The sequence below is a fragment of the Phyllostomus discolor genome, chromosome 4 (genome assembly GCF_004126475.2).
Source record: "Phyllostomus discolor isolate MPI-MPIP mPhyDis1 chromosome 4, mPhyDis1.pri.v3, whole genome shotgun sequence".
NCBI classification, from domain to species: domain Eukaryota; kingdom Metazoa; phylum Chordata; class Mammalia; order Chiroptera; family Phyllostomidae; genus Phyllostomus; species Phyllostomus discolor.
Genome location: NC_040906.2, coordinates 163,740,901 through 163,766,679, shown reverse-complemented (window position 1 = coordinate 163,766,679; position 25,779 = coordinate 163,740,901). Strand labels below are relative to the sequence as shown.

General features: G+C 42.7%; 1 protein-coding gene across 1 annotated transcript in view; it reads left to right on the top strand.

Annotated features, from left to right (window-relative positions):
• The window catches only part of LOC114494272 (prolyl endopeptidase), a 104,833-nt gene that overhangs the window by 68,462 nt on the left and 10,592 nt on the right, over positions 1-25,779 (top strand). Inside the window, exons 11-12 of the mRNA XM_028509271.2 lie at positions 19,967-20,103; positions 22,778-22,872. Coding sequence (XP_028365072.1) covers positions 19,967-20,103; positions 22,778-22,872 — 232 coding nt within the window. The remainder of the gene's footprint in view (positions 1-19,966; positions 20,104-22,777; positions 22,873-25,779) is intronic.

The following is a 25,779-nucleotide window of genomic DNA, read 5'->3' as shown; positions in this document are numbered from 1 at the left end:
GCTCTCTCATTTTACAAATGAGGAAATTAAAATTCAATCAATGTGTTTTAACAAAAGCCACACTGTTAATAATTGACCGAGCCAAGACAAGAATGTAGAACTCCAGAGCTGTGCTAATTCTGCACATTTCATTCTCAGGGTAAGTTAATTGCAGTCTCTATAGTTCAGTTGCTTTTTGGTTTGGACTTATTTCACCTCTAAAATAAACATGTTAGAATAAAAGGCCTCTAAATCCTTAAGATGCCTTACCTCTAAAAGTGTGTTTGGAGATTCAAGATGGTGGAGGAGTAAGTGAAAGCTGCACTAACCTCCTCCCAGGACCAATCTGGAATTGCAACTAAATTGTAGAGAAATCATCCCAAATAACCAACTGACTACTAGCTGGAGGGAAGCCTTATAACCAAGGACAGACAGAAGAAACCACTTCACCATAACCAGACTGGAAGGGAGTGTGGAGGAGACACAAGAGTGCTGGCTGGGCTCCCATGGTGGCAGCTGAAGTTCCAGAGGGATATTTCAGCGGCCGGAGGGATCTGCCTGAGAAGTGTGGGGTCTAAACTCCAAGCTGGGCTCCCTAGCCTACAGCACCAAAGCCTGAAAGGAACCTAGATAACACCCAGCTATGAAAAGCTGCAGAGTTTCTGTCTGCCAGGGAGAGACAACTGGAGACACAGAGAGCCTCTTAAAAGGGCCAAAGTACAAAACTTCATTTGCAGCCACTTACACTAGGCTGTGACAGAGAGAGGACAGAGTAGACTAGAAATGCTTGAGGTGAGTCTCGGTTTGGTGCCTCTGGGGAGAGAACTAGAGGAACAGCCCCCAGGATTCCTTCACTGAGTCATTCCCCTACTGCAGAAGCCATCTTTCTCAGGCAGAGCACTCCTCTCCAAGTGGCATCAGCCTAAGGAAAAGCAATAGCCCCACCCATAGTAATTACTCTGCCTCACCCTGTGGTGCTTAAGACAGGCTGCTAATTATAGCTTGAGGCTATATTACTGATTAGTTTAACATATAAGGTGGAAAATACAAAGAAGTAGCCAAAATGGGAAGACAAAGAAACCCCAAATGAAAGGTCAAAAGAATTCTCCAGAAGATGAACTAGATAAAATGGAGGTAAGCAATTTATCAGATAGAGAGTTTAGAGTAATGATTATAAGAATACTCAACCACATGAAAAAAAGACATAGAAACCATAAAAAGGAACCAGCCAGAAATAAAGAATGCAATATCTGAAATAAATAATACACTGCAAAGAAAAAGCAGTAGGTTAGATGAAGTGGAGGACCACATCAGTGACTTGGAAGGTAAGGTAGACAAAAATACCCAAGCAGAGCAACAAAAAGAAAAAAGAATTTTTAAAAAATGAGGAAAGCTTAAGAAACATTTTGGACAACATGAAGTAGAATAACATCTGCATCATAGGAATACCAGAAGGAGAAGAGGGTGAGCAAGGGATCGAGAATGTATTTGAAGGAATAATGACCGAAAACTTTCCTAGTTTGGTAAAGGAAAAAGACGCACAAGTCTAGGAAGCTCAGAGAGTCCCAAACAAGTTGGACTCAAAGAGGCCTACACCAAGACACATCATAATTGAAATGACAAAGTTTAAAGACAAGAGAATCTTAAAAGCTGCAAGAGAAAAGCAGGTAGTTACCTACAACCAGGTAGTTACCTACAAGGGAGCAGTAATTAGACTCTCATCTGATTACCCAACAGAAACATCTGAGGCCAGAAGGGAATGGAGTGAAGTATTCAAAGTAATGAAAAGCAAGGACCTACAACCAAGGCTACTCTACCCAGCAAGGCTATCATTTAAAATCAAAGGAGAAATAAGGAACTTCCTTAGCTCCTTAAGGAGCTCCTTAAGACAGGAAAAAGCTAAAGGAATTTGTTAGAACCAGACCACTACTACAATAAATGTTAAAGGGCTTGCTTCAAGAAGGAGGGGGAGGAGGAAGAGAAAAAGAGGAAAAAAAAAACAAAACAGGAAAACAGTCTGACATTAAAATGTCACTACATATGTACCTATCAATAGTTACCTTAAATGTAAATGGCTTAAATGCTCCAACCAAAGGACAGAGGGTAGCTGAATGGATAAGAACACAAGATCCATATATAGGCTGTCTACAAGAGACCCATCTCAGATCAAAAGATACAGACTAAAAGTAAGGGGTTGGGAAAAATATTTCATGCAAATGTAAAAGAAAAAAATCTGGGTTAGCAGTACTTATATCTGCCAAAAGAGACTTTAAAACCAAGGCTATAGTAAGAGGCAAAGAAGGACACTACATAATGATAAAGGGACAATCCAACAAGAGGATATAACCCTAGTAAACATTTACGTGCCCAACACAGGAACACTTAAATGTGTAAAGCAAGTCTTGGTGGACATAAAGAGATAAATCAACTAAAACACAGTCATAGTAGTGGATTTTACCACCCCATTGACTTCCATGGATAGATCTTCCAGGGATAAAAATCAACAAAGAGACAGTGGCCTTAAACGACACACTAGATCAAATGGACTTAATTGATATATTCAGAGTACTTCACCCTAAAGCGGCAGAATATACATACTTTTCAAGTACACATGGAATGTTTTCTAGGATAGACTCCATGATAGGACACAAAACATGTCTCAGTAAATTGAAGAAGACTGAAGTCATATAAGCACCTTCTCTGACTACAATGCTGTGGAACTAGAAATGAATCACAAGAACACTGAAAAACATGCAGCCATGAAAGCTAAATAGCACATCTTAAACAATGAATGGGTCAACGAGATCAGGAAGAAATTAAATACTTTGAAACATGGAAATGAGGACATAATGATCCAAAATCTGTGGAAACTGGGAGACCAATCCTAAGTGAGAAATTCATAGCATTACAAGCCTATCTCAAAAAAACAAGAAAAAACTCAAATAATCTAATTTCACATTTAAAGGAACTTGAAAAAGAACAACAAATAAAGCTCAAACTGAGTAGAAGGAAGGAAATAATAAAGATCAGAAGAGAAATAAATGAAATAGAGTCTAAAAAAATCATATAAATGATTGGTGAATCCAACAGCTGGTTCTTTGAAAAGATAAACAAGATCGACAGACTTTTAACCAGACCCACATGAAAAAAAGAGAAAGGACTCCAATAAATAAAATTAGAAATGAAAGAGGAGAAACAACAACTGACACCAAAAAAGTACTAAGGGTTTTGAGAAAATATTATGAACAACTATATGCCAACAAATTGGACAACATGGACAAAATGGATAATAACTAGAAACATACAATCTTCCAAAACTAAAGAAGAATCAGAGAATCTGAATAAACAGATTGCACCTAGTGAAATTGAAACAGTGATCAAAAAACTTTTGGCACACAAAAACCTTGAACCTATGGCTTCATGAGTGAATTTTACCAAACATTCCAAGAATAACTAACACCTTTCCTTCTCAAGCCATTTCATAAAAATTCAAGAGGAGGGAAGACTCCCAGACTAATTTTATGAGGCTAGCATTATCCTAATTCCAAAACCAGATAAAAACTACAAAGAAATAAAATTATAGACCAATATCCCTGATGAACATAGACACTGAAATCCTCAATAAAATTTAGCGAACTGAATAAAGCAGTGCATCAAAAAGATCATCCACCATGATCAAGCAAGATTTATTCTAGGAATGCAATGTCAGTACAACATTTGCAAACCAATGAATGTGGTTCACCACGTAAGCAAAATGAAGGATAAAAACCACATGATCATATCAGTAGATGAAGGAAAAGCATTTGATAAAATCTAGCACCCATTTATGATAAAAACTCTCAGCAAGGTGGTAAAAGAGGGAACATATCAAGCATATATTACATATATGACAAACTCACTGCCAGCATCATCCTCAATGGCAGAAACTAGAAGTGTTCCCCTTAAGACTGGGAACAAGACAGGTATGTCCTTTTTTCACCTCTCTTATTCAACATAGTATTGGAAGTTCTTGCCATAGCAGTCAAACAAGAAGAAGAAATAAAAGGCATCCATATTGTAATGGAAGAAGTAAAACTGCCTTTATGTGTATATGACATGATCTTATACATAGAGAACCCCAATTATTCCACCAAGAAACTACTAGAACTGATAAATGAATTCAGCAAAGTAGCAGAATACAAATTTAATATAGAGAAATTAGTTTTATTCTTATTGCCAATAATGAATGAACAGAAAGGGGAATTAAGAAAACAATCCCATCCACAATTCCTTCAAAAAGAATAAAATACCTAGAAATAAACCTAACCAAGGATGTAAAACACTTGTACTCAACAAATTCTGAGACACTGAAGAAAGAAATTGAAGAAGACACAGTAAGTGGAAGCGCATACCGTATTTGTGGATAGGAAGAAGCAACATCATTAAAATGTCCATGCCACCCAAAGCAATCTACAGGTTAAATGCAATTCCTATCAACATTCTAATGATATATTTCACAGAACTGGAACAAATATCTCAAAAATTTATATGGAACCACAAAAGGCCCCACATAGCAACAGTGATACTGAGAAAGAAGAACAAAGTTGGAGGAATCACACTACCTAATATCACACTATCATATATGGCCATAGTATTCAAAACAACCTGATAGTGGCATGAAAACAGGCCTCTACCTGATAGATCAGTGGGAACAGAATAGAAATCCCAGAAATAAACCTACACATTTCCAGTCAATGTTCAAGAGAGGAAACAAGCACATACAATGGGCTAAAGATAGTTTATTCAATAAATGATGTTGAGAATATCGGACAGATACATGCAGAAAAATGAAACCCTTGACTACCTTCTTACACCACACACAGGAATAAACTGAAAATGGATCAAAGATTCAAATGTTAGACCTGAAACCATAAAAATCATAGAAGAAAACTTAGGCAGCAAAATCTCAGATTGCTTGTAGCAATATTTTATCAGATATATCTCCCCAGGCAAGGGAAGCAAAAGAACAAAGAAACAAATGGGACTACATCAAACTAAAAAGTTTTTGCACAGCAAAGGAAATTGTCGACAAAATAAGACAACCCACAGAATGGGAGAACATGTTGCCGATACATCTAATAAGGGGTTAATATCCAAAATGTATAAAGAACTTACAAAACTTGATGCCCAAAAAACAAACAACTTGATTACAAAATGGGCAAAGGGCATGAACAGACACTTCTCCAAAGAGGACGTACAGATGGCCAATAGACATATGAAAAGATGCTCAACATCACTAATCATCAGGGAAATGCAAATTAAAACCACAGTGAGATATCATCTCATACCCCTCAGAATGGCTATCAGATAAATTAAAAATCAAGTGCCAGTGAAGATGTGGAAAAAGGGAAACCCTTCTGCACTGTTGGTGGGAATGTGAACTGGTGCAGCCACTGTGGAAAGCAGTTATGGAGATACCTAAAAGAATTTAAAATGGATCTGCATTTTGACTCAGTTGTCCCACTTGTGGATATATATCCAAAGGAACCCAAAGCACTAATTCAAAAAAAGCGTAAGCACCCCTATATGTTCATTGCAGTGTATTTACAATTGCCAAGCAAGATATGGAAGCAGTCCAAGTGTCCATCAGTAGATGAGTGGATAAAACAACCATGGGACATTTACACAGTGGAATACTACTCGGCCATAAAACAAAAGGAAGAAAAACTTTACCCTTTGTGACAGCATGGATGGACCTGGAGCACATTACGTTAAGTGAATTGAGCCAGTCAGAGAAAGACAAATACCATATTGATTTCACCCATATATGGAATCTAATGAACAAACTGAACTAATAAGGAAAGTGGCAATAGATTCATAGATGGAGTGCAGGAGGCAGCTAGAGGGGGCATAGGTTAGGGGGTGGAGGGACTGAGCAAAAAGGAAGAAGGACTCGGGAACAACAGTGTGGTGGTTGCTATGGGGAGGGCAGTGTAAGGGGACTAAATGGTAATGGGAAAAATACAATAAAGATTAAATTAAAGAAATAAAAGTACCATATGTTTCTACCTCATGTATCTAGTGACCGTAGGCTCTTATGGAACCTATTGAATAATAAAAAATACCCTCTGTGTGAAAGGGGAGAGTATAGAAACCCGTAAATTTATTTTTTAATTTATAAATATGAGTTTAGCCCCCTTGTTGCATGTTAGTGGAGATTCTCACCGCCTTATCCATTTATTTATGTCATATACGTACACACAAGCACACACACACACACATACATTAATATTCTAATCTTAAATGTTTTTCCCCATATTGCAGCTTGAAATTCCATTTAAAGTATGCTCAGAAGTGAAGTAAAATTTGTGTTTATGTTTTTGCTGTTTCATTTCATTTCTGTTGGACTTCAAGATCTTACTTGGATTAGCATTGATGCCACTCAAGGTGCCAGGAGGCTTCTAACTCAAATTCAGAACAGTCCCAGGTTTATTGGAAGCGCGGGCCCAAGCCCTTTGTTTCTGGCGCAGAGGACGTGGGAAGTAACCTCCGTGCCCAAAGCCGGCGCCCTTCTTGACTTCTTTCCCTTGGAGGACTACGTCCATTCCAGCATCTGTCTGTGTATTTTTGCCTTTTTAATAGGTGAAGTTAAATGAAGAATAGGATGTGGAGGGTGTCTAGAAATGAGAATCTGAGAATTGTTTAGCTCTCCTCTGCCTTGAGAAGGCTCAGCAGGAGAGAGCTGGGGTGATCTTTCCAAGCTTTTCTCTGAGGGTGTCAGCCCTAAGCCCGGGGTTATGTCCGGGGTACACCTTCCGTAGGCTGCCAACTAGACAGGCGGTCTCTGGCCTCCTGCTCTGTCTTTTTGAGAAAAAGATAAGAGACCATAGGAGCTTAATGTGGGGTCTCTTTCTGCTACACAGTTTCTCCTCTCCTCCCCCCTTTGCCTGGCATTACACTGATGGTCCGCGGAAGATGGAGGCGAGGAAAAATAGACCTAGCACTGCCATTATTCTACTATCTCCCTGGGGGCTAAACCATTACATGTCGAACTTTGATGGTATGAAGGAGGGAGGAAAAAGTTTCCATTTCCTCTGGGTTTAGAGAAGTAGACTGGATCTACTGTTTACTCCTGGGCTCACTAAGGGTTAGAGGCAGACTAGAAATGTTGTAATGGGATAAGCATGACGTAAAGTACCGTGAAGTGGAGGCATCAGGACAGTATTAAACGGGGACACACACAGGTTCCCTGTCTTTTGCTCCAGACTGAGTTCGCAAGGGCAGGAATAAGAAGAGAAGCCTCTGTACAGGAGTTGGGACTTGGTTGAATACTGAAAATGGAGTAAAGACAATGAGCAGCACAGGATGGAAGAGGAGGAAGGAGAGCCCGGCAGAGGTGAGCTGAGAATGCCGGCCAAGGGCTGGGGTGGCAGGCAAGCCTGAATGGAGCGGGGGACTCGGTTGGGGTGGGGACTCGGGGCAGTGAGGTGGCACCTCTGCAGGGATGGACTAAGGAGGGTGTCATGAGTTGGGTAGAGGAGTTGGGTATTGGAGTCTTACAGTCCAAGGAGGGGTCTGAGTTGGGGTGATAAGTGTGGGAGTGTTTGGCTGAAGTGCGTAGCTGAATCCAGGGGCAAAGACAGAATCACAAGGAGGAGCATGAAAAGAGTGAGAGGGCCCAGGACTGACATCTAGGGGTCAGTGGGAGGAGGAAGAACCAGCAAAGGGGCCTGAGAAGCAGTAGGGCGGTGCAAGGAAAGCCAGCAAAGCAAACCACAGACCAGTGGACAGAGGAGTGAAGGAAAAGGCAGTGGAAGGAGGTAGTGGCAGATGACACTCAGAGTGTTTAGCTGGACCAATAGAGACAGAAGAGGAGTTCTTGGATTTGATGAAGTGTGTCCCTTGGTGATCTTGACAAGAGCACTTTCGAGGAGCAGTGAAGGCAGATGGTGGGTGAACAGGGAACCCTGAGACAGAAGGGAGAAGGTGTGCATGGTGTTCACAACACAGGTTTGCTGTGGGTGACTGGGATTGAGGTGTTGGCAGATTAGCTTTGCTTTCAAACAGTATTGTATTGTATTATTTTTCTAGTTACAACAATCTTGTATTAATGCTATCATCTGAAAAGCTTATATTTCAAAACTTTTTAAAATTTTTTAAGAAAAAAGTCATCTCTGGTAGGTTAACTGAACATCTCTGACCTTTAACAACTGTGACTTGTATCTTTCTCATTGCAGATTACTTTTCAAATTTGTTGTTTTCAAGCTGCAGAATAACTTGTACAGCTGTGCTAAGAAGACATAGCAATCTAAAAAATCAGACTTTAACTTCATAAAACATTTTACAAATGGAGCCTTTCATAGCTTTTGTGGCAGTAAGTTCAGGATTGGGGGAAGGTCTGAGAGGAAAAGGAAAGGCAGAACCACGAATATAGACAGATTTTGGGGAAGTTGAATTTCATGGGGCACAAGGGGTAGTGTGAGGTTAGTGGCAGGTATTATTAAGGTGGGAGAAACCGGGTTGTAGTGGAGTGTTGACAGGTTGGTTCTAGCAGGAAGGGATCCAACATAGAAGCCGAGGTCCTTGGGAAGGTGAGGGGATCCCAAGCCCTGGTGGCGGGACTGGCCTCCATAGGAGGGATGTTTCCTCCAATCTGGGAGGGAAGAGAGAGAACATGGGTGCAAGAGTGACTAGGAGCTTCAGAGTTGCAATTCCAAGTACTAACTCCTTACTTTCTTTCTGTGAGATGTCTCAGGCTCTGAATTATCTGTCTTCTTACTTATTTTTTCTTGTAACAGTTTTTTGAGTTTCAAAAAGTAGTTTTGAGCCAGGTGTCTAAGTTGGAGTGTTGTCCTGTACACCAAAAAGTTGTAGGCCCGATCCCCGGTCAGGGCACGCAGCTAGGTTGTAGGTTCCATCTGCAGTCGGGGCGTGAATGAGAGGCAAACAGTCGGTGTTTCTCTCTCATGTTGATGTTTCTTTCTCTCCCTGTCTCTTCTTCCTCCTTCTCTGTCTAAAATCAATAAACATATCCTCTGGTAAGGATTTTTTTTAAAGTAGTTTTGAAACTTTGAAATATATACATTTTTGTTGTATACTCAGAGTAGGGGTGGGAAGATGCTCAAATATTGAACATTTGAATTTTCCCTCCCATTCTTACAAATGGGTTTCTTCCTGGTCTCTCTTTTCTGTATCATGCAGAACAGGCTAGGCCATTGCACTTATCACGCACCTCTGTTTACCAGACATCGGGTGGAGCCCAGCCTAGGGAGCCTCCCCACCCAAGGTTTGCCTGCCCTTGCAGCACAGAACGCATTTTACATCCTGTGGTGGCCCACAGTCCTTTTGTCTAGAGGCATCGCACCCCATCCCCAGTCACGTATCACTGGTCTACACCATGTCCTGAGGACAGATCAGCTCCAGAGTGGACAGCTGGTGGCGCCCATCCTCCTCGCTGGAGGGAGAGAACAGTGCACGTGGGACTTGCCCTGTTGATACCACCAGCCCACCCCCCCCCCTCACTGCCCCCACCACCCCTGCCAGAAGGCAGAGTAGATCCTGGGGGAGCTGGGCGGTTGCCACGTACTTGGCCCTGTCCTTTGCAGTAGGTAAAATTCTGTCAGTGAAATCCATTCCATTATTATTAAGCTTTCATTTTTCCAAGTATTTTCTTTAAAAATACAAGCAGCTCTAGAAAACCTATTGAATAGTCAGTCACCTTTTTTCCTCCAAGGATCTTATTATTTTCTCTGGTGGACTCAAAATTGTAGGAGAGTTTCTCAACACACTGTGTTTTAGGTAATGCTTATTTTCCTTCTTACTAAATATAGAACTGCCCGGCGAGCTTCTGCTTGGCCTGAGTGGACATTAACTGCAGGCTGATCTGAGCAGCCTTGTCTTACAGGCCTGCTTCCCACTGGGCCTGTCGGAGTTCTGCCTGTCGCTGGACCTCCAGTAGTCCTTCATGGGCACATTCGGTCCAGGAAGTTCTCAAATGTGTAGGGGTCTGTGAGAGCCAGGGCAGGAGGGGCTGGCGGGGGTCAGCCTTGCGGGCCACTAGGGCACTGGCCCAGTCTCCATGCTCCACTTGTCCACGCACTCGCTCCACCCCCTCCCCAACCACCTGCCTCTTTGTTGTACACTTTCAGGACACCTTCCAGGAGAGCTGGGATCCTCCATGACTACTCTCCTTCGTGGCTCAGGGCTTGCCCACGCTGCAGGGCCAGGAGCAGAGGTGGTTTGGTGGTAGAGGTGAGACTGGCCCTTTCTGCTTGAGTGCCTGTCATACGCTACTCTTTGCTCAGTGGGAAAATGTCAGTGTGATCTAGCCACTCTCTCCTTGGGGTGACCGTGGTGAAGTCCAGCCTCTAGTAAACATATCCCCACAGGATTGAGAGTTTATGCTGGTATCAGTTTGGGAGAATGATTTATCTTCTTCTTGATACATTAGCAGGCAGGCTTTCTGGCTGGGGTCGGTATTAGCAGGCAGGACCATCAGTTCTGAGATCAGTGGTCAAAAGGAAGTGACTATTTGCTATTGTTTCATAGCATAAAGTGGCTTCTTAATAAATTGCATATGCCTTGTGATTATATTAATCTGCTAGTTTGACCAGCTTGGAGTGATGCCCACAGACCCCACAGTCAGGCCCCTGCCCTATTCCCTCAGCCACTCACCTGCAGTCAGACAGGCCCCCTTGCTTTGCTTGCAGCCCCACACCCCAACACTGCCGCTCCCTTTCTCTGCCACTCCTTCACTTCCTCTGAGCCCCACAGTGGTCAGAATCCCTTCCCTCCCCATCCGTGTAAGACAGCAGTGCTTCCCACCCTGCTCCTGCAGCCAGCTTCACTGCCTGCCCATTGCACTTACCACCAGCTGACATCATCCTTTCATTTGTTCACCTGTTCTTTAGAAAGTGGTTTCGCCCACTGCTGTGTCCCCAGAGCACTGAATAGATACATATAAGTACTTGAGAGAGATAGGCTGTGATAAATGATACATTCTGATGTTATGTCGTGATTGCAGAAACCCATAAACAGGGAACATTTCCTGTCTGTAAAAGTTCGATATTGGACCATCTGCCTCTCCTGTCCCATCGTAATTGGTCCTGTCCACTCAGAACCAACAAATATTGTCAGAAAATGAATGTTTGCTACCATTTGTACTTCTGTGGGACTTTTTGCATCATTTAGACTTTAAGAGTATTTTGAGTCATAGTCTGACCAAAGCAGGAAATTATACTGCCCTTCCCTGTTAGAGCATCAAAGTAAAAATTTCTTTCATGTTTTCCTAACACACATGTATTGCATGTTGCCTACTTACAAATGTTTGAGAACCTTTTGGACAAATTGACCTATAAAAGCAGCACTTCCATTAACATGTAAATTCAGTTAACCCAGTCCTTACATTTTATGAAAGTCTGTGATCATTACTTTGGATTTTTTTTATTACTTTTTTAAGACTTTGAAAGTTTAATTTTCTCCCTTTGGCTTTTAGCTTCTAACATTTTCCAAAGGAGCTTCTTATTTTATGCATTTAATTTTCCTTTCCTTCTTCATTTCTTAGTATCATCATTGATTTATAATCCGTGGTTCTAGCCATCTGCATTGTTTGTGTTCCTTGTGATGTCTTCCCAAGCCGTTCCTCTGGAGTCCCTGTGCCTCCACAGGTGCTTCAGGCAATGATAGTTACACTGACTAAGGATAATTTAAATAAAATGAAATTTTCAAGTGAGAAGATTACTCACTTAATAAATATGTATAACTTTCACAAACATTGATTAAGCTACTACCTTGTGATTTGGCAGTGCTGGAAATATAAGGAAGGATAACATTTACTCGGGGAAATGTAATCAAATATTTTTAGCAGTTTGGTGTTGGGGAAACTGTATGGAAGCGGGTCACAGGTTCCTTGTGAACCCAGACGAGGAGGAGCATCTGAGACCATGCCCTGGACACAGCTGATGGGGAAGGAGCTTTGGGCAGACGGGAGAAGAGCGCTGGAGGGAGGAGAGCTTGTACCAAAGCACCACGGCTGGAACCCAGGGGCAGGAAATGAGCCTGAAAAAGGAGACAGCTCATACCCTGAGGGTCTGCTATGAGCCCAAATAGGGTACGATTTTACCCTCTCTAGGAGGAGGAGCTTGAAAAGGCGTGCGCCAAATGCACTGATGTCTACCAGGTGCCCGGAGAATCAGGGTCAGGGGTCAGGGAGAATCATGAAGGCTGGCGGGGTGATGGCTGATGAACCAGTGGGCTTAGCTTGAAAACCTCATCGGTGTGTATAGTCTTAAGGAAGCACTGTCATTTAGTTGGAGTGGGGGAGAGGGGCCTGTGTAATGGGAGCCAGAAGAAGAGGCTCATGGAGGATGGCATGGTGTTATGGAGAAGTCATGGGGGACACGGTATGCAGTGTTGGGATTGGCCATGAGCATTTGAGAGCAGCCAGCGGAGGTCAGGAGGCCATGGCTTCATGGACTGAAGAGGCCATGAGGGGAGCCAGTGGGCCCAGCTACCTCTTATGGAGTGGGGGGTCTTCTTACAACCCTGGGCCCTGCGTGTGAATGCCTAGGTAGTAGAGATTTTACATGAAGTTCACTAAGTGAAAGGTTTTATACTCAGCACTGGCTTTGCAGCCAGCTTTCCTGCACACGGAGCCAGATGCTTCATAATCATCGAACATTCCCGTCCATCTTCCTGGACACCATCCATCTGTTGTCAGAACAGCCTGACATTCTGTTCTAGAGCTTCCATGAACATGACCAAGGTATTCATCTGAAGCCATCATTTTTCTTAGATTTTGATTTTGTTTTACTGCCTTTACGTTGCCTTGATTACTGGTGATAATAAAAAAAAGTGTGTGTAATTAAAAATATATTATTTTGTCATTGTAAAATAAGTAGACAAAATCTTTCTATCATGATAGCACTGTGGTAAATGAGTGGCGGGGGGGGGCATTTTATAGCCACCAAAAGAGAAAAAACTATACACAGTTTCACTGATAACATTTGTGCTACCTTTACTCCACTGCACAAATATAAAACATTTCACAGATCCGAGTTTGCTTTGCAAATCATAGAAGAATTTGTGCTTGCACTTTGCAACAGAATTTCTGAACTTCATGATTTGCCTTAATTTTCCCCTTCCTCTTTTCTACCCCTTAGTGACTTGCCCCCCACTAGCTATTTATGATGCTCCTGTGAGCCTGTAGCGCTGTCTCCTCTACCTGACCACGCCTCTGCACCTGCCTTCACCAGCGTGTGTCCACTCCTGGTCCCACATTTTCTAGTGAGCCCAGTGAAACGCACTGTGGTGCTCATGGCTGATTGCTGTTTAAGTGATTCATGGTCTTCTATGATGGGTTTCTTTCTTGCCTCTTGCTCACCTGAGGGCCTCATGTTGGTGATTTGTATTTGGGTTGTCTGAGAGACTCTAGGTAGAAATAGACCAGAGCGTATTAATAGCATTAGATGTGTCCAACAGAAACTGGCCTGTCTTTGTCTCAGAGAATTTTACCTCCAAGTTCACCTTTTCATTATTGTGGTTATTCGTTTTTCTGTGATAAAACACTGTGTGCATTTGCTTCCCGCAGTGTTTTGCTGTATCTCAGTTTCCCCTTGTACAAACAGCAAATGGTAACTGGACAGCCTAGCCAGCTTCCTAGTTCCCGGGTTTTTGTCACTGCTGTCCCCGGTGCAGGGCTATGCTCGCTGTATGCAGTTCCCTTCGTCCCCTGCCGCTGTGAGCTGCTTCATCGCACACACTGCTCTCTCCTCCTCACTAACAGCTGTCTCTCTTTAGTTCGCCCTTTGAAGCAGCGCATGACTACCAGCCACCGATTTCTAAGGCTGTGCAGTTTTTTTTTCTGTTCCATTACTGAACATTGTGACCAGAGTTTGCCTTTTCACCATTTTTGTTATTGATTTTATTTTTCTAATGCAATAAAATAAATAAGCAGTCTGCTGTAGTTTTGAGTTAATGAGGATTTGGAATGGATTTCAAGTATTCTTGTCTGGTTTTATGATGCAGGTAGGGACTCAGGCAGTGAATTACAAAACTAAACAATCACAGAGCCATAGAGCCCTCTGCCGTGGCGTGGCTGGAACAGATTAATAGCTGTGCATAAGGAAAATGTCAGCTGCCAAATATTTTTCATTAGTAGTAAGTTGGAAATTTATGACTTTATTCATGCTTCTGTAGCCTTCTAAGTCCCTCAACTAGAGTTAATTTGTATTTTATTACTCTTCAGCTTATAAGCATCTTGATGCCAGACTCTAGGTTGCTCTATTTGTATGGATTTTTTTCAAATGAACTGCCATTTAAAATACTCTTATGCTGTTTGATTGAGCAATGGGTCCTGTTAGAGCTTTTATTCATGCACTTTCCCAGCTTTTGTTTTCAGGTGCTTACTGTCTTCGGGTACCATTCCAGGTACAGAAGTAAATGGATGCACAGTCCCAGAAGGGAGAAGCATGAGGGCACAACCTGCTGTGGAGGGATTGGGAGGGGCCCCTGGAGGAGAGCCTGGAGGGTTGCTGATCCCTTGTTCATGGTGACTGAGTGCATGGAGTCTGGAGTCAGACCGCCCAGGTCCAAATCCTGATGCCATTACTTAGGAGATCTGTGACTCAGACTAATTACTTCTCTGGTTCAGAGTGACCCCCTCCAAGAAATGGGGGGTGTTCATAGTACAGACCTCGTATGTGGATTAAAATGAGGGAATATTTATAAAGCCCTTAGAATAGTACTTGTTACATAGTAAGAACTACTCTTTTAAACAAATCAAGTAAAATAAAATATTTTGGCCAAAATAAGGACTAAGGAAACCTCTATTGTGAAAAATATAGAAACTTGCCCTGGCTGGTGTGGCTCAGTGGATTGAGTGCTGGCCTGCAAACCAAAGGGTCACCAGTTCAATTCCCAGTCAGGGTGCATGCCTTGGTTGCAAGCCAGGTCCCCAGTAGGTGGTGCATGAGAGGCAACCACACATTGATGTTTCTCTCCCTCGCTTTCTTCCTTACTTCTCCTCTCTCTAAAAATAAATATTTTTAAAAAAAGAAAATATAAAAACTAACTGGCAAATACTTTAATATTTGTTTTTAAGTATATGGAAATTTTAGTCAATAGTTAGCTTATATAGGAATTTATTATCACTAGGTTCTGTCTTTAGAGCCTCAGCTAACTTGTTTTCTATATTTTCAGTTATTTTGACGTTTTCAGGGAAGGAAGAACTTTCCAACAACTAGAGGGGCTGCAAAGTGAAGTGAGCAGCCATTCGTGCTGCTGTGAAGTTCTTTCTCAGCACCAGAAATAACCATGCAGGTTGAACCTGCCTGAGATGGAGCTTTGGGGATGCCTGCATTGAGTAGGAGGGGGTCAAACAAGTGAATGCCTAAAAGCCAGTTCATTTTTTTTCTTCTTGGTTGTGCTTTAGTCTATAAAGGCATGCAACATTGGGAGCGGGGGTCTGGGGGTGTGAAATGGCGATGTCAGTGGGGAGGACAGTTGAGTTTGAGAGGGATGCACAGAGGTTGGAGGCAGAGAATGGAGAGCTTTCATTGCTGGTCTAAATGTGGAATTGGTTTTGTAGAGAATCGGGAGGTGTTGCATGTTTTTAATAGGGGAGTGGCTTACATTAAAAGGAAGATCTCAGGAAGAGTAATCTGGTAAAGGGTGCCCAGACTGGAAGCGGGAGGCCTGTTGTCAAGGCTGCCGTGTAGGCAGGCGGGGAGAAGAGGGTGTGTGAGAGGCATCCAAGATGACATTAAGCCTCAGGAACTGGGGCAAGCTGGCTTAGGTATTGGATATCAGGAAGATAGCGTTTCATATGCCATTCTAACTCATTTATTCATTCAGCAAGTGCTTATTGAATACAAACATTGCAGAGCTCATAACCCCCGATGATGGATCTATCCTGCTATTTTCATGAAGAGCAAAACAAACACAGGTGCATTCCACATGCAGTTTAAATCTCATCATAGTGAGCCTTATCATAGGGCAATTTATACATTCTGCAAGCACACCCTTAGGTACACACCTGTTAGAAAACAGTGCTGCTCTCCCTGGGCCTCTGCATGTAGTAGGTCCTTCACTTTAGTGAAAATGTCTAATCAGTGTTTGCATTGACCACAGAGAAATCAGACTAGAAATGAAGACAGCTTGTATATTCTCCACTCAATTCATATTTGTTCATCATTGCCTTGAATGTCTTTCTACCTCAGAATGCCTGAATACCTCTAAAATAAACCCATCAAAGTGCTTATAGCCCAAGATCCAGATGTACCTCTACCACCGTCCTTCTTTCTAGTGTCCAGAACCTTCCATTTTCTATTTCACTTCTGGCTCCGTGGTTTGAGACCGGGGACAGGCTTATTATTCAAAAGAACAGGTGGCCAAGCCTTAGAGAGCTGATGCATTTCCTCGGACTATCAGCATAGTACTTAAGACACTGTTAGTGTTCAAGAAATGTACCAAAAATTAAAATAGATTCTTAATAAGCTGACTTTGCTGTTTTGATGCCAGCATGAGGTGCCCCATGGGAATTTTTAAATCTCCAGTGTTACAGAAATCACTAGCCATCCTTTGAAAGGTAAACCAAAATGGAATGGAAATTTCCCTTTATATTTTCTGCCTAAAGGTGACTTTAAACTCCTCCCTACTCCTCCAGAATTAAATGCCTGGAAAATAGACGGGATTAGAATTTCTGCTGCGTGACTGGTGTTTCTGACCCAAGCACAGCACAGAAATCTGCAGTGCTGCTCAGAGTTCTAGGAAGTTCTCCACATACGGCTTGTTTTACGGGAAGAAGGGAGCATGGAGGTGGCCTTCTGCTCAGTTCTTGGGGCAAAGGAATGTCTTGCTCCTGGCTTGTGTTGACCGCAGGACTTCTAAGCGGCTCTGCTCCTTGTCAGATGTATTTGCCTCACTCAGCACAGGCCACACTAGTGGCCTCAGTCAACTCTGATAAAAAGGGAAGCTCAGCACCCTTTATGAATGTTCTCCTTTGCCTGTCAGGCTCCAAAATTAGGCAGGAGTTTGTTGTCACCGGGCATTCTTCTCTCTGAAGGCCATGCCCTTTGCAGCTTACCTTTGCAAACTGGGCACATCCCGTTGCTGGTGATGCTGCAAGTCCAGGCATTTGCCTCAGACGGCAGCAAATCTGAGCTAGATCAAATGTGAGGGTGAAAACTGTTTTCAGGAGCTTAAATGGTTGCACATCTTTGAGTGTCCTAACAAGATTGAATTTGTTACTAAATGTGTTCCTCTCAAGAAAAGTACTCATTTCAGTAGGAACAGCTGATCTTTCATAACTGGCGTCATTCTCTTGAAGAGCAGTAGGGGTCCCTCGATCTGTTATGTTTACTTGCTCCACTTTTGCCTTTAAAGGCAGATGTTTTTATTCCATCATTTGAAACCATGTTCAGCTGTTAAGACAGCTGGGCACCTGTCCCGTGACTTTGGTCTCATGCCCATCACCCTTCCAGATAATACCACGTTCTGTCTGGTCATGTCTCTGGAATGGCATGCTTGGTAATAAAGATGGGTCATTTTTGACAGCTTATAATGTGTACTTTATTTATATAAATGCAAACCTTTTCTCTCTTTTCCTTAATTATATAATAGTACAGGAGAAATTTGAGCCTGCTTGTATGCCAAGGAAAGGAAGAGAATACAAAAGAACGCTGGGGTAATGGGAAGAGTGTGGTAGTCATGGGGTTGGTAAGAAAAAGAACCAAAGCTGAGTGGTCCTTCTTTGTCCGACCTGAGTGAGGTTGGCAGAAAGGCGGTTTTGTAAGAAATCCTAGTAGGTAGCCGGATATGAAGTGTAGGGGATGCAGATGGGTGGTGTTGGGAATAGAAGAAAACGGAAAACACCGGAAAGAACTACTCTGGAATTGGTTTAGGGACAAAAAAAGGTACCAGGAAGACATTTTAAAAAGACAGGAATTAAAAAAAAAAAAAAACAAGGAAAAACTTCTGGGGGTCAAGGGAGATGCAAGGCTAAGTTCAAAGGCCAGGAGTTCAAGTGTCATCAATTTAGCATGGAATCAGTTTGCATTTCCTGAGTGCCCAGCAGCCCCGAGGGGAAGGAATCCAGTAGACTAGGCTGGAATTAAGAGAATTTTTAGGCATTTGTAACACTCAAAGTGCTGGCCAAGGGTTTCAAGCTGGGCAAGAAAGCCCAAGGGAGGCAGACAGCCAGACAGGGTGTAAGGGACTGAATGTCGTAGTAAGAGTTTGAGAAAAAAAGGCAGGTGCCCCAGGAATAAAGAAGGAGGTGGTGAAAGAACAAATGGCGTCACAAGCAGAATATCCGAGTTCCTTGCAGAAAAGTTTGAAGTTCTAAGGGCAAAGATAAAGCTAAGGTGATGGGTGTTTATAGTGCCCACCGGTTTACTTCTGTAGACTTTGAAAGAACTACCCAAGTCTTGCTCGTCTTTGTCTCCAGTGTTTAGTGCAGCACCTGGGACATATGGACTCAGCAAACATTTGGATGGGTAGGATGGAAGCACAGGTCCTGACATTGAGGCATTTAAGCCTGTGGAAGGTCCGGATGCTGGACAAATCATCGATTTCGTTGATAAAGTCACTGAAGAATATTGTGATGCTGTGGTTAGAGCACTCCAAATCCTCCCCAAGTCTGCATTGAAGGCCCTGGATTGTAGCTCACTAGCCCCAGCCAATCAATTGTAATGTGTTCCCTTGCTCAGCATTTACGCATACCGCCCACATAGTTACACTTTATCAGAGACTGCTAATTGCCGCTAAATCAACTTTAAATAAAACCTTGCTCCTCTGATGATTTTCAACTCTGTAGAGTATTCTCCATGATTCTTAAACTGTCGAATTTATCCATTTGTCAGTATTTCTCTCCAAATCAGAAACAGATGCTGTTTGTACTACTATTCTTGGTGGGTTTCCACAAACCGCCAGGCTTGCAGCCACACACTGTGGCCCTGTTGTGCCTTCTCCAAATCCACTTCACCTCCACCCTGGCTCCTCCCACCATTTATTTCCAAGCACTTTGGAGCATCTTTCTACAATAGAACTGCTACCTGAAAAGCTTTGGACAAAATACGGCTGCAAGTCACACTAAGGGTAAAGGCTTATGTCCTTGACTGCAACATGTGAGGCCAGCAAGGCGTTTCTGAGCAGGGTACTCTCCAGATGTCAGTCGGGGGAAAGAAACTGTATTTGGCCAAAGGGAAAGCTATCTACAGACTTTCTGTCCAAAAGAAGCCATTATGAGCTTTTGGTGGCTTATTGCTTAGTCTATGGCTTATTGTTTGAAAGCATTTAATGTTCTCTTTCTTATCCTCATTCTCTTACTCCTTTTATCCATAAAGTATTGAATATAGAAATGTTGACTGAATTTGCCTGGGGTTGCTCAGATTTGGGAAGGTTTTATGAGCCTTAATTAAAAATACTGGAGAAATATCTTTGACCTGGATGGAATAATAGGGTTTCTACATGGTTTCTCATCTACTCTCTAAGCTAATATATGTTTTATTATTGCTAACATTAATTTAACAATTGTATATAGAAAAATGAAGGCGAGTCAAGTATCTTAACATTTAGAGAAAAAGTTTAATATGAAATTTGTTTCTTAGAAATCTCCCTTAATTAAATGGTTTCACAGGATGGCCAAACCTGACTTTTTCCAGTGCTGAACGTGGAAAACAAATGTGCATTTTGTGTGCCTCGGGAGGGTTGAGTTCTAGGGATGAAGAACTGAGGCCAAGGGGGAATAAATAGTGTGCCCAAGGTCACCTAGCTAGACAGCTGTGGAGTAAGAATTCACACTCAAGTCTCCCTATTTTCAGGCTCATGTGCTTTTCACTACTCCACGCTCTCTCCATAAAAGCTGAAAGACACGCCACCACCAGACAGCCCCAGTGGTCCTAGACTTCCACTGTGCTGCTCCACGTCTTGAAGAGAACATTCCTACCTGTGTACGCTTCCCATGTAATAGCATACAAGCACTGACTAACTATTCTCTCTTTTGTTCTAGATTTTCTACCCTAGCAAGGATGGTACAAAGATTCCAATGTTTATTGTGCATAAAAAGGGCATAAAATTGGATGGCTCTCATCCAGCTTTCTTATATGGCTACGGTGGCTTCAACATATCCATCACACCCAACTACAGGTAAGCATGGAACACGCCTGGCACTTCAGCATGTAGTTGATCGCCTCCATGCTGTGCAGGGGAACCAGAGCATAGTCTATTATGTCATGTTTTTCTAATATATTTAATCACATATTTCTTGCTTGTCATTTTCACGAAGAGGCAGGATTATGTGTCCACATGCATTTTTGGTCAGGAATTTCAGTAATCTTGTGTCTTCAGTGGAATAGGTTGTTTGAGACCTAGATGCTAAAGCCACAGCTGGCTGCCAGGCTACAGAAGGTTGGTATCAATTGAGTTTTGAACAAAGGAAGCTCTTACCTTCAGTGTTAGGCGTTTGCTACCACCCCACTGCCTTAGTACTCTCTTCAGAAGGAAAGCTTTTTTCCAGATTATGATTATGTTGTTTCAGTAGGGCAAGTCTAAAAGTAGATTATCTTAACATTCAGCCATAAATATACTTTCTTTGTATACTATTACTGTATTTTAAACTGTTTATACTGTTTCCATGATTAGTTCCTGATAACTTATGTTCAGGGAGAAAAAAAAACTGTATACATTTGCTACTGTTTATATAAATGTCTCCTGTCAGTTATTTACAAACTTGATTTTAATATCCCATTCATAGTATAAAGTGGAATTTGCTTTGAGCATTTTTATTAAAAGCAAGGAGTTTCCTACCAGCAAGGTTAATTTTAAGCCAACTTCTAAACAGTGCCTCCCGTGGAATCTGATTCACAGATTTGTCTTTCGTATTTGGGAAGAAATTCATGGGCTGATGACTGTGAGGACGTAAATGCAGATAGATTCCATCAGCTGTCACAAATTTAAATATAATAAAAATGGTACTTTGTTTCAAGTACTTGCTATGAGTAGACCATTCTGCTAATTATTTAGGATTTAATGAAGTAAGAAACACGATCCCTGCCCTCAAGTGGTTTAGAGCCAAATTGTGAACTGTCTTGAACATCTGGCTAAAGAGTTTGATTTTGGTCCTTTTCTTAATGAGGAGCTGGTGAAGGTGAGAAAGCATAATGTAGGACAGTATTTTCAGAAGATTGGTGAGGCATCATCATGTGAGTGTGCCGGTGGTTACTCTTCATTCGTGGTACAGTGACATCGCCATTCTACATTCTAGAGTGCTTCCTCGATACCGAGCACCACCCTAGGCAAAGCCTGAGCTCACAGACGAGCTTCCCGTCTCTTACCAGAGTTTCCCAGCGATGAGATTCAATTTCATGAGCATCCATGTCTGTGTGGTAAAACCGGAAGCCATATTTATTCTCTGTGACTATTAATTTAAGAATGTAAGGCAATAGCTGTTGGTTCATTAGATTCACCGAATCCCTACAACAAAAAATACAGTGTGTCATTGTTTTTCCCTCTTCTCAAAGTGATGAAGTTTAGGCTTCAGGTTCAAGTCACAGTGATGCCTAAGTGTAGGGCCAGTGAACATGCGCCTCGTGCAATGAACAAGTCAGAGGCTTGTGCCTTGAGCCCCATCCCCTGGGTCCCCACAGGTGTGTATGATCAGGACAACATTGATTCCTGAGCAGGTCTATAGTTAACATCACTTGTCTTCATTTGTGCAAGAAGTATTTATTAAGCCTGCTCTGTTGGGAATCGGGAGATGAGTAAGGAAGGGCCCTTTCACACGTTCATCCCAGAACCCAGTGGGTATGCTGATAGTTTCAGTAGAGGCCATCACAGGTGGGTGAACAATATCAAAGAAAGACCAAGCAATTGAAAATCCATTCGGCCAGTCTCACCGCCTACCCCAGCTCTCCTTTTCTCTTCATCCTCGAGATCTGGGAAATCAGCACTCACACCAGCTAGAGCCCCCCAGGTTACAGAAGCCCATGGTTTCCCCAGTTCCTGAAAGGAAGAATGATAACATTTCTCAGAGATAGTTCTCAAAGACAATTTAAATGTAAATAACAGCAGCTAGAAAAATAAATGTCACTCAGCATTTTTTTAGGATCAGAGTGGAAAGAGGAGAAAAACATAAAATCCAAATTTTCCAAAGGACTTAACTCTTTTTCCCTAGATGCTCTGTGCTGTCGTTTCTTCTGTTTATTCCTGGGAAATGTCCTCCAGCCGTGAGCTGGCCATTCTTGTTTCCTGGTCAGCGGCCTTCCCCTCCTCCGCCTCTCTGGCAGTGTGTCCTCTAGTTTAACATCTAAGTTTCTACAAAACTGTTTAAAATCCACATTTCAGAAAGAGTTCCCACTTTCAGTTTGAGCAATATGGAGAAGAGATACTGGGAGCAAAGCAGGGGCTATTACTGGGTGTTCCCACGAGCCCAGCGCCATTCCCACCAGGTCATGTGGCTGGCAGTATTTGGTTTGCCAAGATAGCTATTAAAAGATTCAGTAGGAAATAAGGACCTCTTTTTTTCTCTGTTTGCATTATGAATTTGGTATTCCCACTTTGTATAGTGAAATGCTTACCAATATAGTAAAATGAGGTATGCTGAATACTCATGAACATGTGTGAGCCTTGCAGTTAAGTATTAATCAGAAGTTATATACTTTTACTTTAATCAAATAATATAAAAATAGTGGGCTCCAATTTAGATGACATTACACATGGAATTTTTTTCAGGGGTACTTTCTTTTGCGGGGGAGATGCAGGGAAATACCATGGTCCTTACTAGGCGGTTTGTGGAAGGTTAACTATTTTTACTGTTTCTCAGCGTGTCCAGGCTGATCTTTGTGAGACATATGGGTGGTGTCCTCGCAGTGGCCAACATCAGAGGCGGCGGCGAATACGGGGAGACGTGGCATAAAGGTGAGGCGTGTTCCCTGTGGGAACAAGGACGGTGTAGTCAGAGCCATGGTTGAATGAGCTGAGGAAACTAGGGGCAGAAAAAGCGTTTTGCCCAAAAAAATGAAAAATAAGGATATTTTCAAACACCTTGCAGGTACCACTCCCCCTTCAAAAACAACTTCATCTGCTCTTTCACTTTTTTATTGAATTATTGGGGTGACGGCACTGGTTAATAATATCACACAACACATCATCTGTACATAGTATTGTGTGTTCACCTTCCCAAGTCAAGCCTCCTTCCATCTCCATTTATTCCCCCCGTAGCCTCTTCACGTTTTATTTTCCGTTGTATTCTGCTTAATGAAGTACCTACTTGTCAGCGGCATTCACTATAGACCATAATAAGAATTACTTGCTTTGTTGGCCATGCATCAGGCAAGTTTTTATCTGTCACTGTCATAAGTGAGTCTCAGTGGCCCTTTCTGGTATTTGTCCTGTCTCCCATTAGCCTGGCCTTTACTGTTCGGCATTATTTGACTATCTCAAAACAGCATCCAAAACAGGACATTTTCTTTTTTTTTTAAGATTTTATTTATTTTTAGAGAGGGAAGGGAGGGAGAAAGAGAGAGAGAGAGAAACATCAATGTGTGGTTGCTGGGGGCCATGGCCTGCAACCCCAGTATGTGGCCTGACTGGGAATCGAACCTGCGACACTTTGGTTTGTAGCCCGCGCTCAATCCACTGAGCTATGCCAGCCAGGGCAGGGCATTTTCTTTTAAAAGAAAAGAGCAACCTAAAACAGAGCTTTCCTGTCCTCAGTGTGGCCATCCTTTTGCTTGTTTTCTCTCATTCCTCCAAGAGCACTGAGAAATTGTGTCCTCCTGGCAGTGCTGCTGTGGCTGTCGCCCACATGTTTCAGACACATACCTGTGTCACTGCTCTTCTCTGGTTTGAGTGGGTCCATCCCCATCTCTGGCCTCCTTAAGCATGCATTCTGGTTCATTGAGACTATTGCTTCTGTGCTCAGCTTCATTTCCGGACCATTACAACTTTTTTAAAGAATAATAATTTTTATTTTTAGAGTCCTATCTCTTCCCTTTATTTGTGTATGGAGCACTCTCCCTGGCTTTTGTGTATCTGGAATTCAGAGTCACCAGTAGCCTAAAGAAGATGATTTCCATGTGCCTTATTCCCGTGTCCCGTGGAGGGGATTATGGCACCTTTACACCCACCAGCTCCATGCCCCTTCCCCTCTCATCATCAGCCATCACTTAGAAGAAAGCGTCCTGGGACAAAGGGAGCCGCTCGAGCTTGGGGGTGGTCAGCAGCACCACAGAAGGGATATAAGGGACCACCCTTCAGCCACTTGTTCTTCTCTATCTTCCTGACCCCGAGGCCAATGGCTCTGGTTTTCTGCATCAGATCACATCAGCAGAGATGAGGGCAGATCTGTAAAGAGATTTTTTATAAATACCTGTCAGATGACAAGACGTAGGAAAGGCCTAGACCTGACCGCTCTCCATCCAGCGGGCATCCCAGGGGCTGACAGCAGATGACAAACTATTGGAGTGTCTTCGCAGGAGCTGCTGATTGACACGTGGGCTCTGGGCCTGCCTGCCGTCTGAGGGCGACTCCTGCCCGGTCATCCCCAAAGGCTTTCTCAGTGGTCAGTGTATTTGAAACAGCATAGGATTCATTATATAATTTTAACTCTGACCTGATATTAGAATTTAGTTGCACTAAAATCATACAGTGAAATTGTGATATTAAGAGATGACCGATAAAAAGAGAATAAATAGAATAGAATCTCTGTGTACCATATGTTTGATTTACATACCAAATCCACATGCTAAGTCCGGACCCCTTAGCTCGCCTGCTTCCCCGGTCTGAACGTGTGTGGTGTGCCCAAACGCGCAGCCTCCTGCACAGACCCCTGGGGTCTTCCCCTCCACGAGCCCGGATTCTTCTCTATAAGACCCCCTGGTCACCAGGGGCCCGCTGTGCCCTGCTAGGGCAGAGTGCCCCTGGTCCTGGCCAACACGTCCTTTCTCATCTCCCTGTAAATTAGAGCCAGTTACTATCCAGACGCTTTGGGGAGCTTGACCAAGGCCGAAAGCAGACGGTGTTTAGACTGATTTATAAACTTTCTCTGAATTAAGGCAGTGAAATGATCAGAAACGGATCTTTTCCAGTCAGACCCTAGAATGCTGAACATTGATAAAGCTAAATTCTATTCTGCTAATTTAATGCTCTTTAAAAAAATATAGTCATATACCCAAAATGATATTATTCCTGGAAACTAAGTAATCCTAGCTGTTCTAATTCACCGGTAACTTCTTATTAAAATCTTAATAACATTTGTTTTGATATGAAAAAGTTTCTTCAGTAACACTGCTTCATCTTTAATTGAATTTCTGCAGATGTGTTTAATCTCAGAAATCTAATTAGGTCTGTCTGCCTTTGCTTCACTTTATAGGCAGTTATTTTAGGCATCTGTGCCTTTGAGGGCTTGCCCTGAGCCATTTGGCTTTTACTTTTAGAAATTCCAGAAACCTGTGGATGTTCCTCTCTTTGAGTAATCACCTTATGTGGTTTTATATATTGGAATGACTTCTAGAGGAGAAAGCCCAGATTTCCTGGGGACATGTTTGAGACCCTTTTCATTCAAGACCTCTCCACCTGATTCTTACTTACAACAGAATTGGAGAACTTACTCCTCACTTACCCATTTCAGACCGGGGCAGAGCGGGATGAGAAGTGCCTCTGCAAAGCGCTTTCACCTTCCCAGGGAGGGGGAGGCCGGAGGGCCCAGCGGCCGAAGTCGTGTGCTGGTGGGACTCCAAGGGGGTTCGAGCACTGCTCCGGGTCTTGTTTCAGTGTTAAGTTCGGCTTCTCCAAAGTACAGGTTCTTCTCATTCCCATGGTTCA